General features: G+C 35.3%; 1 protein-coding gene across 2 annotated transcripts in view; it reads right to left on the reverse strand.

Annotated features, from left to right (window-relative positions):
* INTU (inturned planar cell polarity protein) overlaps positions 1-16,740 on the reverse strand; it is a 52,894-nt gene that overhangs the window by 20,896 nt on the left and 15,258 nt on the right. For both annotated transcript variants that reach the window (XM_042797151.1, XM_042797150.1), the window contains exons 3-5: positions 12,146-12,231; positions 5,616-5,819; positions 733-851 (exon numbers count right to left, since the gene is read on the reverse strand). In XM_042797151.1, the coding sequence (XP_042653085.1) occupies positions 733-851; positions 5,616-5,819; positions 12,146-12,231 (409 nt within the window). The remainder of the gene's footprint in view (positions 1-732; positions 852-5,615; positions 5,820-12,145; positions 12,232-16,740) is intronic.

Consider the following 16,740-nt stretch of genomic DNA (forward strand, 5'->3'; position numbering starts at 1 on the left):
TTTATACCCATCTAGGTCTTGTGTCTGACACACAAGGCACTGATGTGCAGAAGAGAATCTTGTCTGACACCCTCAAGAGGTGTAAACTTAGATACTGATTTTCAATGGGAAGAAGTGTGAAACTGAAAAGTGAGACCTACTATCTCACTTCTAATTACTCCATCAGAATATTATCTACCTTTAAATACTCAATAATTTCTTTACATATATCCACCACCCCTACATGCAGCTCCAAACTCAGGAGTCATTTTTGTTAGACTTCGTACTAGAGTTCTGCTCTGTGTACACAAAAATCTTTCAGGTGTTTAAAGTTGAATGTGAAATTAAATTAATTTAAAAATATCAGACACTCGTGAATTTAACTGAATTACATTTTATCTTTTTTTTTTTTTAGATTTGATATAAACTGTTGTAGAATTTCCAAGCCATCATAACAGTGTCATAGATTCCCAGTTTAGATTAGGATGTTTTAAGAGATCAAAAAAGGGATCTAAAAACAGTTTCACTGAACTGAAAATCTTAAGTCATTGCCACCCATGACAAAGAAATTCCCCCAAACCAACGTACATCCAGGCTAAGCAGTCCAACTTTGAGGCATGCTGTTCTAGTTAAAAGATTACTGCCTAACAGATAGAGTCACTCTTGCCTAGAAATTGAAGCATGACCCATGTGTGTTTTTCGGTACACATATGTATAAAATAATAAAGGTAGTAATACATTACATACTTTTACCTGATTATCTGGGTACCAGTAACACTTTCCAGTATGTCAGATAGTGTGAGAAATATTCCTCTCACGCTTTTCAGTTTTTGGGATGCTTCTGATATGGGGTACTGATAAAGAATTTCTTGCTGTGAAGAAAGTTAGCTGTTAGTTAAGCAAAGCAAAACAAAAAACAGTATCACAAACAAAAATCAATCAAAAACAAGATAATGAATTTTTTTTTCCTGGCTTTTTTTTTAATGAAAGCTTTTATCATACTTTTGTATGGTATCAAAACAAGCAGTGGTCTGCATGGGCATACTGGAAAGTTCTAAAATGCACATGAATGTTTCTAACAGTTTTAACTACTTTATTTTATATGTTTTTTCTATTCTATATATTAATTCCACATTCTATTTTCTAGCAAAGTAGGACTTATTTAGAACCATTATTATATGGAGAAACATAAAATGACAAACAGTATGGTCACTCCACGTTACAGTTTAAAGTACACTGTTAACAAATCTGATTCCAAGAGATATCTAGAATTTACATGGTTCTTTCAATACTTAAATTGTGATTTAAATCATCATCAAACATACACTCTTTAAAATAAACAATAAGAATATGAAAACTCCAATCTCTCTATATAATCCCACCTAATTGCCTTACATGTATAGCACAAAATATAACTGAGGTATATAATCAAATAACACATACATCTCTAACAATTTTATCACCAAACCTCTGACCATCTGTGTCAGCATACTTATAAAGAAGTCATCTTGAAAGTGAAGATCAGTAGAGATAAATATTTGTGACAATTTTTCTTCTTCTAAACAGTTCTTTAAAAAAAAAAATTATGTAAGCATTTTCAAACATTTTCTATTATTTCAGCAACCATAAAAATATAGTAATTAGCAAGCATATGATTCCCCCAGTTACTGCGTTCTGCCAAATCACGATAAGCCAGAAATAATGCTTGTAATATTAAGCATATCCAGTGCAACGAGTATAGTAAATGATCTTTCTACACAAACACAGACACGATTAACTTTCCTATTTATGTCACCGAGCACATCCAGCCTGTGCCAATACCCGTTAGAAAATTTTCCTTGAAGATTAAAAGAATGTAAAGTTTCATTACAGAAGGACTTGGTGAACTCCATTCTTATCCAGTTTAATTAGCTCTATTTTCAAATACTCATTAGTGACAAGGATTTTCTTCTTGAATCTATCCTTCAGCTGGGAAAAAACCTGCCATTTTCTAATTACAGCACTACAAAGGGCTATAAAGAGCCACCTTCTCCTCCTCACTTTGAACTGGGACCTTTACACAAAATTCATTTGAGAATTATCTGTACCCTTTCCCAGGGAAAGAAAAAGCAACTGTAACAAAAGGTCATAGCTGTATGACATATATATATTAATGAGTTAGCAAGGTTCAGCACATACCACCATACAAGACCAGCTGTCTTTAAAGCAAGGTGAAAGTTCATAGGCCAATGACAATTGAATTAATAAATGAGAAGTAGCTCATTTCTTAAAAAGTGTAAACCCTTCCTCAGTGCAAAAATCCCAAACCTGGACAAACTATCTAAACTAACGGCTTATCAAACAACTTCCCTTTTTTATTTTTATTTTACTCATTTCTCAAACTGAGCCTAAATAACATTTTAAAAAAAGTAATTAGTGCAGTCTTGACAACATGAGAAATGTCTAAAAGAAATTGTGTCAAAATGGTGCCAACCAGCTAAAAACCTATAATCTTCAAATACAGGGCACTGACAATAGAGGCTTCAAGTTGCATCTTAGATAAGATTAGAAAAGAAACATTAGACGAAAGACAACTATGAATTCTTAAAGATTAATTCAGAAATTACAAAACCAGGGAGAAATGCTACAGGAATTACAAGCCAGTGTCTGTATGAACCAAGCTATCTTAACAGCTACTCAGTGATACCTACTTTGCACTATCATGTAGAAGGAATATGAACATTATCCTTATTGAGACATGGTATTGCCAAAATCAGTTCAAACACATGAAGATGTTCCAGCTGTATGCTGGTACAAATAACTTATGTTATAATCATTACACCTACCTTAAACTAAAACATGAAAAAGACAAGATCAACCTTGCTCACTGAAACCATTATCATATGGGACACTCCCCACATGCATGCACACATCCTAAATCATTTCTAATACTACTTTCCTTTATAGTTGAGTAGATAGAGTTTACAAGTCTTACAGTTCATTAATTCTATTTTTGGGTGCCAAAAGCTCACAAGTGGAAGAATTAGTTACTAGTTCTAGTTGCCACTGTTTACATGGATGTCATCTGCATACCACACCTCCTTTGGATACAGGTAAAGGAGCTTAGTAAAGGTAAACTGTATTCTTATTGTGCAATATGGCATAGGTGTATAATAACTGCTAATTTGAAGTACTGCTGTAAACTATATCTGGAACAGTACAACTATGGGATAAATGTTGCTCACTGTTCACCAAATGAAATTAAAGACAAATGCCTTGAAGAAGGCGGCATTCCTTTGTTAGGAAATGTTATAAAGAGCTTGATTACACCAGCAAAGCATCTCACAACATTAGAGGCTACTGGGGACTGCAAAACTGCCAAGACTTCTCAGGAAACAATTGTTCCATGGTATGAAGGGAGAACAAGCGCATTACAATCCCTCTTTTACCTCTGCTCAACATTCAGGGTTAATCCTGTTTCTTGGGAGTGTGTAAAGAAATAATGGGGCATGAAAGCATTACTCCATTTACTCTGAAGTGCAGGAATTGCAATTAGGCATTTGCATATCTATTCACCTACCAACAGAGAAGACAGAGGCCCCGAATTTTTTTTTTTTTAGTATTTCATCAAGTTTATGTGACCAAGAAAACACTGATCTTTAAGTCTACAGCAATTGTCTGTAGTTGTTCTATCCACATAATGTAGCAATCTTGGACTACAAACTTAGACTTGAAGAAAAAAAATAACTATTTGCAATATGTAAGAGAACTTTGATGAAGTATCTTAAGTTTATTAAATTCACAGTTAAATGAGTTCTTTCCATTTTTATTACAGGGAAATATCAAAGCAGAAAAATACTGCAGTATTGTATGTTTTAATGGAAGCAGTCTCCAGGTGGGAAAAAGAGCACAGAATGACCTTACCTAGTTGCAATGCTTTAAAAATATAAAACCATAAGAGACACTTGTATAAACTAACTTTTGCTGATGGTACCTCCCATGAAAAAATGTAGTCTTAAACAGGATCAGAAAAAACTGCAAACCAAAGCTTACAGCATTAGTATATTGCTGTAACATTACCATCAAAATATTACATTAAGAGAATGATTTATATTGCCAAGTCAAGTACTCCAGAATTATGAAGTACTGGATATGTGGTTGCCTGATAAGCCATAATTATACAGTCATCTGTCCATCTTGTCTTCTGCACAAGACAGGCATCTTTCAGAATAAGTGTAATACTTAAGACAATGTCATGCTGCGTACACAGAAATGGACTGAATTAAAGTTGCACAAGTCACCATAAATCTGTCACTTCCTAGCTTTCAACAGCTTGACTCTGCAAATCTCACAATGCTTTTTACTACATTATCATATCATGTAATTTTCTAGGGTTCTCCTCCCCAGTCCTGTCTCTGGAAAATAAAATTAAACTCTATTATGTGTAGTTGTAACGCTTTTTCTGTATTATACATCTATTATACATCACCAACAGAGTGATACGGACTTCTATCAGTTGAAAAACAGTATTTAAAAAAAAAAACAAACCACAAAAAACAAAAACAAAAACAACAAACAAACAACAACAAAAAAAAAAAAAAAAACCAACCAAAAAACCAACCAACCAAACAAAAAAACCCACAACAAAAAAACACATCTCAGAGAAAGGATGGACCACTGACCGGATCTAAGGATTAATTCCAGGGAAGAGAAAGCAAAATGTCTGTCTTCTGCTCCCCACTCTACCACTGTCCTGCCATCCCAGTCCCTGAGGACTGACAAGACTTGTGCTTCAGTTGATGTCTCCATCACAGATAAGACAGATCACTGGGCACTATGCTAAATCTAAGGCGAACTGACAGAAGGGAAGAGTCTTTTTCCAAATGTCTGTTCCTAAAAAGTCCACTTTGTCCGTCTATCATTTTCAAATCAGGCAAGAGGCCAAACTCGGCCCTCCACACTGTTCTGTGTCTTCCCTGCATTCCGAGTGGAGCATTTGTAGCTATAGCTACACTGGGAACAACATCTACACAAACTGACAGTGCGTTACACACCACACACACTGGCAAAATTTTTCTGAGGAATACAGAAAGGAAAGAGATGTGAGAGGAAGCTTTATGGGACAAAGGAAAAGTACTTCAGTAGCTCAGAAATGTTGCCCGAGCAAGAACCAACAGTTGACTGCAAACAGCAGACATCTAAGAGTCCTCTGAGAAAAGGCACATTAGCATTTCAAAACAGGAGGAGCTAGACAGATTATGTATGTGGACTGCCAACAGCTCCTGCTGGGGAAGATTTTTTTGACTAGGCAGATTTCATAGTTGGAGTTTGAGAGGCATATTGAAAATATAACAGTGAGCATCTGAGAGACAATAACCAACTCCTGAATTTATCTCTGCTTTGTCTGTTAACACCTCTAGCCTGCTCTTTATGTAAAGACGTTCAGCAGCGCTGAAGTGATTTCAAGCCCAATTAGTTTGTCAGCAGTGATGCTAACTATTTTTTCCTGGAATTTCAGGCCTTATTTCTGTCAAAAGGGACACTTTACAGACTACTCAAAATGACTGGCAAGGTTTCTTATTCTTTTTAAGTCAAAGGACATAGCAGTTGCTGTTGTCAGTTGTTACCTTTTCATCTTGTTTCAGTTGGCCACATACCTCATCCTTAGATGTTTCAGAATCCAGTTTCATTGTGAGGAACATAACAATATGAGGCACATCTTGCACAGCCTGTTGGAGGTCTGAACTATCTTCTCCCCACAAGAGCCGAACTAGATTGTTCATGCTTGACTGTGCCCGTTTATACCGTTGCTGAGAAGCTCCTTCAGGCTCAAATATTGATGTTTCAAATGTAAGCTTAACCTATTAAGATAATTAATTATTGTGAAAATTAAGCTGTACTTACAGTTACATTCTAATATCAAATGAAGTACATGCAGTTTGAGCCCTTTAAGAGATTACGTTTTCTTAGCTTTACTGATAAAGATGTAAGCATTCAAAAATTCCTGCTGTTTCAAGGAAACCAATTATACATTCAGCATTACACAACCATCTATTATTAAGGACAAAGCCAGCTATTACATGCTCTGTGAATCATGTGAGTAAGCATGTGGTTTGGTGTGTTTTTATACTTAATTCTTATGGTTTTGAGAATGGAAAAATATACTTACTGCTCTGGGTTTGTTTGAACACAAAACCTATTACCATCCTTTTGAAACACACACAATATTTGACTTCTTTCAAAATGTCAGCACTTCCATAAGTATATGGAAGTATAAGGCTCTTTCATGAGCATTTTCCTGCTATTTTAAGTGCACTGACAGGTACATTTGCATAGGAAAATTAGTTTATAGTAGACTGCAAAAGTCTGTTAATTTGTAACACTCAGTAGCAATTCTTTCAATCTGCTAAAAACTTTTCACTGTGTTAACTTATTCTTTTTAAACTGTAAAGTCAGCAAAGAAGAGTTTTGTTGCTGTATTTAACAATTGTACACAAATAGCAAGAAGCATAAAAATTGTTTATATCGCTCCGCTATATCTTCAGAAGAAAAAAAAAATACCAAAGCGTAAACAGAGCATTCTATCTTAAAATAAATAATTTAAAGTTTAGATGACCAAGCTTACTTTGTCAAAAAATTACATGATGTTTTCTGTTCTTTATTTCCCAAATAAAGTAAACCCCAGGAATTTTAGAATAAATGTGTATTTCCTGTCTCATAAGCAATACAAAATCCAAACTTGTGGAACTGTGTTTCACAATTTGCTTTACAGACCTCCTTTTTATGAGCACTGCTTTACAAAAATTGTGTTTGTTAGTTGTTCCAGCAGTGATGAAAGAGTAATTTTTTTTTTTCTGAATTAACAGTTCAACCTAAGTATGAAAGCAGGATGCGTGAGAAATACCTAGCTCTTGACTGAACATAAAATCGTAATTTCTGAGGAGAATAAATTGATTTATTTTCTTGGATGATGGCTTAGTTTTCATTATTGTTCAAAGTAACTGAAAATACATCTATTTGGACTAACTAGGCATGCTCTCAGTTCCCTCTTTCATATGCGTCTACTCAAGATTGTCTGCGCTAAAGTATCCTTAACATGCCTATAAACATGCCTATTGACTGGGAAGGTGGAAACATAATTCACCACACCCTTCTTCTTAAAGTCAGCAACAGTTTAGCCTAATGACTGATGCAACAAAAAAGGTTTGTATTTTCCCAGTCGCAATGAATTTGAAAAGCCCAAGCAGAGGTAATTTACACATTTAAATATAGATAATTTACATTTTCATAATTGTGTATGTGTATATACATACTTAAAGAGAGGAGTGCCAGCAAGAAATAATGATACTTTAAAACACCCACTGCTTGTCAAACTAGATCAGAGAGAAGTGCCATCATCGGCTCTTCCAGCTACAACATTTATGTCACTGGCTGCCGCCTTCCCACTCCACTCTACTCCCTCCCAATGCTTCTCATTAATCTTTTCCTCTCCTATTTTGGCTGCTATGGGCTTTTTTCTCTCTTCTCTTCCCATTCTCTGGAACAGCATTGTACTCAATCTTGTTCTCCTGCCATGTGCTACCACTTTCTTTCCTAACAGTAACTCATCCCTTGCTCTCTCCTCATCATTTCAGTTTCATTACACTACATATTAACGTGACTCAAGGAGCACAAACATCCAGCTAAGCAGCAGTGGCTTTTTAAGGCCCACTAACTTGATCATACACGGTTTTATAAATGTATGTTTTCTTCTCCAGCATTCTGTGACTCGGTTCTCTTCCTTCGTCACACCATCTGCATTTATTTTGGAGGATTTTCCTCATACCCTGTTTAACTTCTTGCAGATTTCCTCAAGGCTCAATAGCTATTTCTCTTAACTTCTACTAGATCTTGTCTGTGGACACTTATTCATGACACTTAGGCTACAGTCTCTACACTAATGACGCACAGATGTAATTCTTGCTGCAGTCTATCTTTTAGTCTCTCAGTTGAAAAAAAAAAAAAAAAACAAACCCAGTCTGTCTTGTCTTGGAGACACAACCATATGTCCCTCCAAGCAAGAGCTCAAAACAAATAAGGCCAAAGAGAACTTTAACTCTCCCTTCTCCTGTAGGCACCCACACTGTCTCCCACATCACTGTGGGCAATACCGCACCGCTCAGATGTGAAGTCACTGTATTTTGAGAAAGATCTCTCTCCACAATTTGACTGCAAGTTCCTTTCCAAATCTTCTTGATTGTACCTAACATTACATTTTCTGTTCTTCTTTACTTTTGTCCAATTTCTCATCTATTTTCTGACTTAAAAAAAAAATTACCATGAAGAAGATCATCTAGGCTGGAAAATGATGCAATAGAAAATGACCAAGAGACATTTCTACATACCCTAAATAACTATTTTTGATTTGTCCTGAGCAGTGCAGAGGATCTGGTTAAATATGTCACTACTGAAGTATCCTTTTGTAAACACCATGAAAACTTTTGCAACTTTGATTCCATTTCTTCTAAAGAAAATCAGTTTAATACACAGCAGAAAACTGGAAAGGAAATGAAGAATGGCAAAAGCACAGAAAATACTACTATTCCACTCTATAAATATATAGCATGCGCACATTCTCAATACTTAGAACAGTTCTCAAAAAGAATTAAATCAAACTGCAAGAAGGCACTGATGAAGGTGACAGTAAGAGCAAACTATGAGGTACACAGATGGGGATTTTTCTGCTTAGGAAAGATGTGACAAAAGTGGAATGTGTCAGAGCTCTCCAAAGTCATGAAATTATATGAACAGTAAGACATGGACAGTGAACTACTCCTCATAACACGGGAACCTGGGCATATGAAATGCACTTAATTAGATGGCAGTTTGAAAAACAACAAAAATGAACAGAACAGAAATCAGTTATGTAAATTACAGCTACAGGATGCTATGGAGGTCAAAGGAATTTTAAGAACGAGATCAAAAAAGAAGAATGTACAAACCTGTAAGTGATCCAACAAAGTCTCTAACTACTGACTGCTGGAAGCTGGAAAAGTATGGTGGGAAGGTCACTCTGTATTGAATTTGTTTCTTAATTCTCTTTACTTAAACATTTGTCAGTGTAAGAAACAGAAAATGTAGCTGTTATATTGTTGATCTGACCCAGAAATGCAAGCTTTTTGTTTATCTGCAAGAAAGCTGTATGTCTTAGAATATGGATTTTATTATAGACAGAGTTCGTGGCATTGCCTCTCTTTTAAGATTGTCTGCCATTTCCTGTTGTCTCTGTTCTCCATGTGCTTATGGTTTGCACAACTGTAACTCAAAATTTGAGGCTGAAATTTCTGATTCTGAATGTCTGCCTGAGGCTGAATATTTTTAGAAAGTTTTGGGTAAAATGGTTCTGCAACTTCAGGGTAAGGAAAAGTATATTCTTTTCGTGTATCTTCCCCTTCCTATTCTGCCTTGTGGTGCTAGGAAACAGCAGCTATTTTGATTACAGAAATGTAAAAAATTGTATAGACTGCAGAATACAAGTTTATCATACGATCTCAAGCACTGACTGAGGGTATGCTTTGGCCTGTCATATTCAGTGACTGCTACAGAACTTCTAAGTGAGATATCCAATGCTTTAATCAGAATCGGGACTTTCAACTTATTAGGTGACATGCAAGCACCCAGACAGAAACAGTTCTGCCATTAAGAAAAAAAAAAAAAAAAAAAAAAAAGACTGATGTAGCATTTGGACTTCTTTTGCTCAATAAATACACTAAACTAGCCTTCACATACCTAGAAGCTATTTTGCCTAAACTGAGGTAATGAAAACAAAGTTCTGGAAATATGACAGATGTTATGCCACACACTGCAACTGAGCATCTAGGCAGTTAGTATCTGAAATAACTTCCAGTAATTTTTAACACTGAATCCAGAAGAGCAGTGATTTCACTTACGTAAATAACTTACATGGTAAAACAGCTTTAAACTGCATATTCGTATATATTTTGCAACGTATGATGAATGACAATACATTAACAACTTTGCTTGTGTAACAGTTGTCTTTATTACTAAGTCTCAGAAACAACAAGCCTCTGTTTCTTCAGCAGCATGAACACACTGCGAAAACCCCCAGAACTCTGTATTTAAATTCTCCACTGCTCTACTTCAGCAATCACTCTTCTGTCTTGACTCAAACTGCACAGCAAAAAAAGGAGTAATTGCACTTTAATAAAAGGTTTTGGAAAGCCAACATGACAAACGGTTATACATTTCAAGTAATCGTTGTCTACTTGACAGATTTACTGACAATGTAAACATTAATGTTGCATTAAAAGCAACTACTATATAAAGGGTTCCATTGCATTTTAGCAACAAGTAATACCTATACCCTAATCTAGCAAGGATACAATTATATAAACTATATAATCTGTGCTTTTTAAATTATTCTGTATTTAATAACAGTTACAGCAACTCCATATTTGGTCAAAGACAGGCAAGACAAGGGTTTTCTACCATGGAACTCTGCCAATACCTGACCACAACTCTGGTAGCTTAGGCAAGCTTCATACTGTCGAATATCTTGGAAAGCTTCCTAAACTGACATACTAGTACTCAATCTTACTGCAATTGCAGAGGCAATTCTACAGGCACTTATACTACTTAAGTTGCAAACAGAAGCATGTTTAACAAAACCTAAAACTTCCACTTCTTTTTATCTCTGGACAGCGAAACATTTCTATTATTATCACCTTGTATATTCTACCTGAAGAAAAACTACCAAGAGGTTACAGACATACTGTAAGAGACATTGTAATTTTAACCTGCTCCATCTCATATCTATAAGTTGCAACTTTTACCTTGTCTTCCTGTCCACCAGGAAGTGGATTTAAGCAGAACAACTCAAAGTACTTTATTTTATGCTACTAACATCCTAGGTAATTAACACTCTCCCATTTTAATTCTGAAATAGCTATCTAATTCTTTATTAGTTATTTAATTCTTCATTATAGCTCCAAAAATATTATTCAGCTAGAATAGAGATATATGCAATAAGTTTTGGGGGGAAGAAACATTATTCATCAGTTTTTTGAAGGTTTCTTTGTATTAATTTTTATTAATTACTTCTATCAATCTTCATTACTGTTCAGTTCTGAAAGATCTTCAAAGCGTTTAATCTAAAGGCTCTTAAAGACTCAAGAATTTATTTTTCTATTTAAATATGAAAGCGCTATCAATTTGTCCATTTAAATACTCTTAAGTATCTTTAATGCCACTACTTGTTAATTCAGGCTTCTTTTTAATCTCTGGTGGTTTGTGAGTCTCTCATACTGATGAAAAGATAATTAATTTAAGTATTTCCATAGCAATTATTACCATTTAAAGATTGGTAATTGACAAAAAAGCCACTAATATTCTGCAATTGACATATTTATAAGCTAGACATCAATATCTTGCTTCATACATGCTATTGCCAGATTGCACAACTCCAGCACTATTACCCACCAGGAGCAAGGCATCACAACATTACATACCTTGTCATTCATTTTCTGAGATCAGAGTGTTCCAAATAACAACTCTCAAAGCAACCATACTTGCTATCTTTGCCCATAATTACAAATGTCACTGGTTAAAAGTTTGTGCAGGTCACAAAGGCGTCAATTCCATGTATTCAACAGGAAGTAATTAATTTTGATGCAAGTGATAATATAATAATGAAGTTATTTCCTGAGCAAGAAAAGTAATAAAACTTGATTTTTCACACATGTATGTACTGGTTCTCATAGAGAAACATGAACACTCAGAATTCTGCAAGCACAGAATACCTTGATTCGCACACTGGGCAAAAAGATACAGTGTTCCAGTTAGTCTGCACCTACAAGTATGCTGCTACCTCTTGCACAATGTTGCACGTGCTTTCTGACTCTGGCTGATGACAAACAGAGTATGTAAGAGCTGGACTGTGCCTAATGTCCCTTAATGGGACATTGGCTTGAGTTGCTTACTTGCACTTACCTATTTTCACAAAGCCTATCAGAATTAAACTCTGAAATTTCTACTCTTAAGTTCGACTGAAGTCAACCAATGTGTTCAAAAAGTAGATGAGGAAGTTCTAAGAAAAAGATCGCCTACGTTCTGTTTCCTAAGGCAAAAAGGCTAGAAAGAATATTAATTTTTACAGAGGACATTTGGAATAAATGTTCAACTACTGTACCTGCATAGGATCTGGAATGCAAGACAAAACCCTTTCTATGTTTTCAGAATTCACATCAACATCATTTACAGCAACTAGAGCATCTCCTGGAGATAAAACAGACAAAAGCATAAGTTAGATGGTACTACACCATAATATAACGCCAAACAGTGTTTTGTTTTGAAAATTAGTATGATATTCGAACAAGCATAAGTGTCTTTTTGTTACATTTAAGTAGATGGTTTCTACATGCAATATTTACTATGTTTAGAAACATTAGTCTATTTTTTCCACAGTCTTAAGGCCTAACTGCCCCTCTTGTATGATTTTACAAAAATAACTGTCAAAGCCTCTCCCCTCCATCCAGGCTTATATCACTTTTGTTACTTGATGAGAAAACCCAACAACTTCACTAATCAAATTATGCACAAGAATTGCTTTTTTTTCCTTCCAAAACCACCTCTGTTCACCTGTCCTTTCATGTCCATTCATGACACCTGTCCTTTACTCCTGCACCAGGAGATGTGAAAAGCTAGAGGCAGCCTTACAGAAGTATTCACCTCCACCTGCACCAGAGAAATCCTCAGCCAGGTAGGAGCAGCAGTGCTCATCACGCTTTCAGGCAGTGTAAAGAGATTAGAAAAAGGATATGGATTTGTAACAAATGTGCATGTTAGTCTAACTGTATTTTAAGCCTAGACTTGGCAATGAAAATGTGCTCACCTGTAGAAATAAAGCACTGACAACTGGGAGATTCAGTACATATTTCAAGTTTTCTAAGGAGAAGATTTGCTCAGCTCAAACTAACAGTGAAGTGTATACTAAGGAAAAGCAGAATCTGTATCTCTAAGGTCTCTCCATTTCCTGAAAATCTAATAAAGACAACAGAATCTGAAAGTTTAGAACTCTGACAGTTTATCATTTCTGTCTTCTGCCTTGTTGTTAAATACCATCAAATACAACTAGAATTCTTTCCAGGTGCTATGCTGATTGCTCAAAATCAACATGAAACACAATTAAGGCTAATGAGAGAAAGAACATTCTTCTTAACTAACCACCAGTAAGAAAATACTGAATGCCCCCCCCAATAGTCCTCTTTAATATACCAGGCAACAACCAACTGCTCACTGTTATTTTACATTAAAGGAAAATTAATTCCTACTCTTACTTACAGCAAAACCAAGAAAAAGTTAAGTTTTATTATACATACAAAACCGCTATAATTCCCTGGAATTAATTAAACAGCTTTTTGTATTTCAAATAAGAGTAGCTCTCTCCCTGTGTTTCTTGATGCACAGCACAGTGAAGTTTTAGCCTATTGAATCTTCAACACAGTAACTTGAAAACAGGAAAGTTAATACAGCGTTAAAAGCAACTCAGTGAGTCCACGCCAGAGCCCCAGGACTTGAAAATTAGTAATCAAAAGCAGAGCACTCAGGCTACTCTAATATAATAAGAAATTATAAACAGAATTACCATGTACTTGTTGAAGAACACTGTATTAAGGATCATCATTCATGAATACAAGAGAAAGCATAAATTGCTCATATGGAGTGCTGTTTAAACAAAAGTTGTTTGTGTTCTGTTTGTTTTACTAGAGACCTTATGAATTCTGTTGTAAAGACAACAGTCAAGTCATCTAATCCACAAAGCCATTCAAACCAGCTGTACACATTAGTGAAGACATATGCACCTTAGCATTTAAGGGAATATTTTTGAACCACATCTCCCAGTGTGGAATATACAAAGACACTTTGAAAAGGAGAAGATCCATCAGTATTTACATGTTATATACTCAAAGTGTTTTATTTATTCGACACATAATGTACGTATGTAAAACTTTCATGGCAGCAGTAAATATTTATTCTGTTCAATTTGTAAAAAATGTAATCATGTACCATAAATGGAAGAGCTTTCCAGAAGACACAGCCAAAGCAGTCCTGTCAGGCTGCCTTCATTTTGCCAGAAAATGCTGTATCACTATTAAAGAAGTGCAACTTGACGTACAACTGAGAAAATCTACATTTATCAGTATGGACTTTCCGGAGTTGGGGGTTGGGAGGGGTGGCAGTGGGGTGTTTGTGTTTTTTCCTTCTTTTCTTTTTGCCAAACACAACAGCATTCAAAGAATAGAGACTATGAAGTAACAGAATGAAAGACATCACTGGCACAACAGGAAGTATGTAAAATCATGAACACAGAATATCTTAAAGCCAAACATGACCACAAGATTTACTCACTGTGATAATTCGTGCCAACAGAAGAGTTTATAGATGCAAGTGTTCCTTTTTAGAGTTTCACTTCTACACTTTCTTTGATAATTGTTTCCCGTCCTTTAGCAATGTGAAAACCTTATAGAAAGTGAGAGTGACTTGGGTCTTCAGACATTATGTCCAGTCAAAAGAACTGCAAATGTATAAAGTTTAATCTAATTTCACTTACTTAATGCTTAATCAATTTAGGTTAAATGAAATAAAAGGATAAGTGGTGTTTACAGTTGTTTAAGTTGATCTAACTTCAAGGTTTGCAGCATTAAGTCAAATTTTCCCAGACTAAAACGTTGCTGAATTGGAGATGTAGAAAGAATTTCACTAATAGAGAGAAAAATGTTGTACAGATAGTACTGCAAATACATTTTTCAATCATTCTGGTGCTCTATAAAGTGGGTGAAAAACCTCTTCCAACTGACTTTTCTTAAGTACAGAGATCAAAGTGAACTTTTTTTCTTTTTACTGAAGCAGATATATATAATTACATAGTCAAGAAGCTGATATTTGCAGGAAATGTTGTTTTCAAACCTGAATAAAGTAAGCTTTTCTTAAAATCCCGTAATAATGAATAATCAAGCTTTTGAGTTTCATCACTTACTATAAAATATTATCTGTACACAAAGAAACTGTAAGATGTCCATACATGTTCTCCACACAATTCCAAGCAGAACTGAATTTTACTAGTGATGGAACAGAGAGAGAGGCAGGAATTCTTTCCTATTTTCTTTGTTGTCTTTCCATCTTGTCATTAGGAAAGTCTTCTCACATCCAAACAGTAGTAGCTAAGAACAGCGTATGCTGATCTCAAACACCTAGTCTGCACATGGCTGATGAAATTATTCTTGCTTTTTTAAGTCTTTGGGACTGTTGGCATCCCTAAAATGTTTATTTCAGAACTGCCTATCACTTTGCCACATGAAGCACACAACGTTTTTGTTAAATATCCATTCCCTAGAGATAAATCTGCAAGCACTATTTCTAAAAGTAGATCTCTGCATTAAGCCCAGGGACACCGATTGATAAATGAATGCCACTTCCATACTGTGATGGGACATGGTCATTTTTGGCTGAATTAAAATCAAAACCATGTTGTTCACATGGGAGAGGACTGGGGATACTTTTTCATGAAATCCTGATACTTATTTTCCTCTGTTCTTGGTAATGACTTGGTGGAACTACTTATAAATGTTCACATACTCCTTTCCAAAAAAGGCAAAGTATGGAACACATTCTACTGAAGAAAGCCAGATCAATTACTTGCTTTATATGTTAGCAGGCTGCTTTTACCCAAACCAACGCTGTTACTCTTCAAGAGGAGATTAAAAGAACATAAATGACATCTTAAACTCTACAGTGAGAACATAGCAAAGCTTACGCAAGCTCTGTACTTCTATGTTGCGTGCCCAACATCTCTACTTTGGAGAGCCTTTTCAACAAGTATACCATATATGGTAATTCCTCATGAAAATCTCAAATTCTCACAATATTTTGGTCCTTTCAAGGACATTCTTCTGACAGGACTCTTAGTTCCATGGTCTGCAAATGACAAAGATAGCGTTTACTTTGACTGTTGGAAGTTGACTGCAAATTGCTTAGTTTTTATAAGTGGACTACCCTATTAAATCACTGTGTATGCTATAGAAATCTAACACATTACTTGGCTTTCTAGCAACAATTGTCTTGTTTATGGAAACTTCAGAACTCCAAAGGCAATATCTGTGTTTTTACTATTAAAATTAAAATGAGCAAAGATTACTACTTAAGCATTTCTTTATTCAGGGAAAACAATCCTCCTACATAACATCAAGAGAATTATTGGATTAGAAACCCATGGAAAATAATTAGTCAGTAAATGGGGTTGGGATCTGGACCTTTCAACTGAAGCTTGCAACAACAGCCTGCATTTTTTGCATACTTGTTTGAAACTGGATTACTAGAGCCCATCTTTACTATCATCCAAGATTAATCCCTGTCTCTGGGTAGTTTTCACTCCTTTTTGACAATTGTACCTACTGATCAGGTGACAGAATTCATGCAAAATGTTCAGATATTTGATGATGAGAGCAGTAAGAACAGAAGATAATTTCAAAGAGGGTAACAATAGCATGCTCTGCTAGTGAAAAGAGCTTTCCGGTATTTTGAGTGTCATTGGAATTACTCTTCCATTTGTACTATAATAAAGATGATGATCATCAACATTTATAAGAAGTATCCCCTGCTGTGAATTGGAAAGGTTTCAATTTGAAGAGGGGAGAAAACAAAAAATGCTAATGGCATTTCCTATTACAATACTTATTTGTCTGAATCTAAAATGGAATATTTAGTGAAGCTTATTATCTTTGAAGA

This window comes from Tyto alba, unplaced genomic scaffold (genome assembly GCF_018691265.1).
Source record: "Tyto alba isolate M040663 unplaced genomic scaffold, T.alba_DEE_v4.0 Super-Scaffold_23, whole genome shotgun sequence".
NCBI lineage: Eukaryota > Metazoa > Chordata > Aves > Strigiformes > Tytonidae > Tyto > Tyto alba.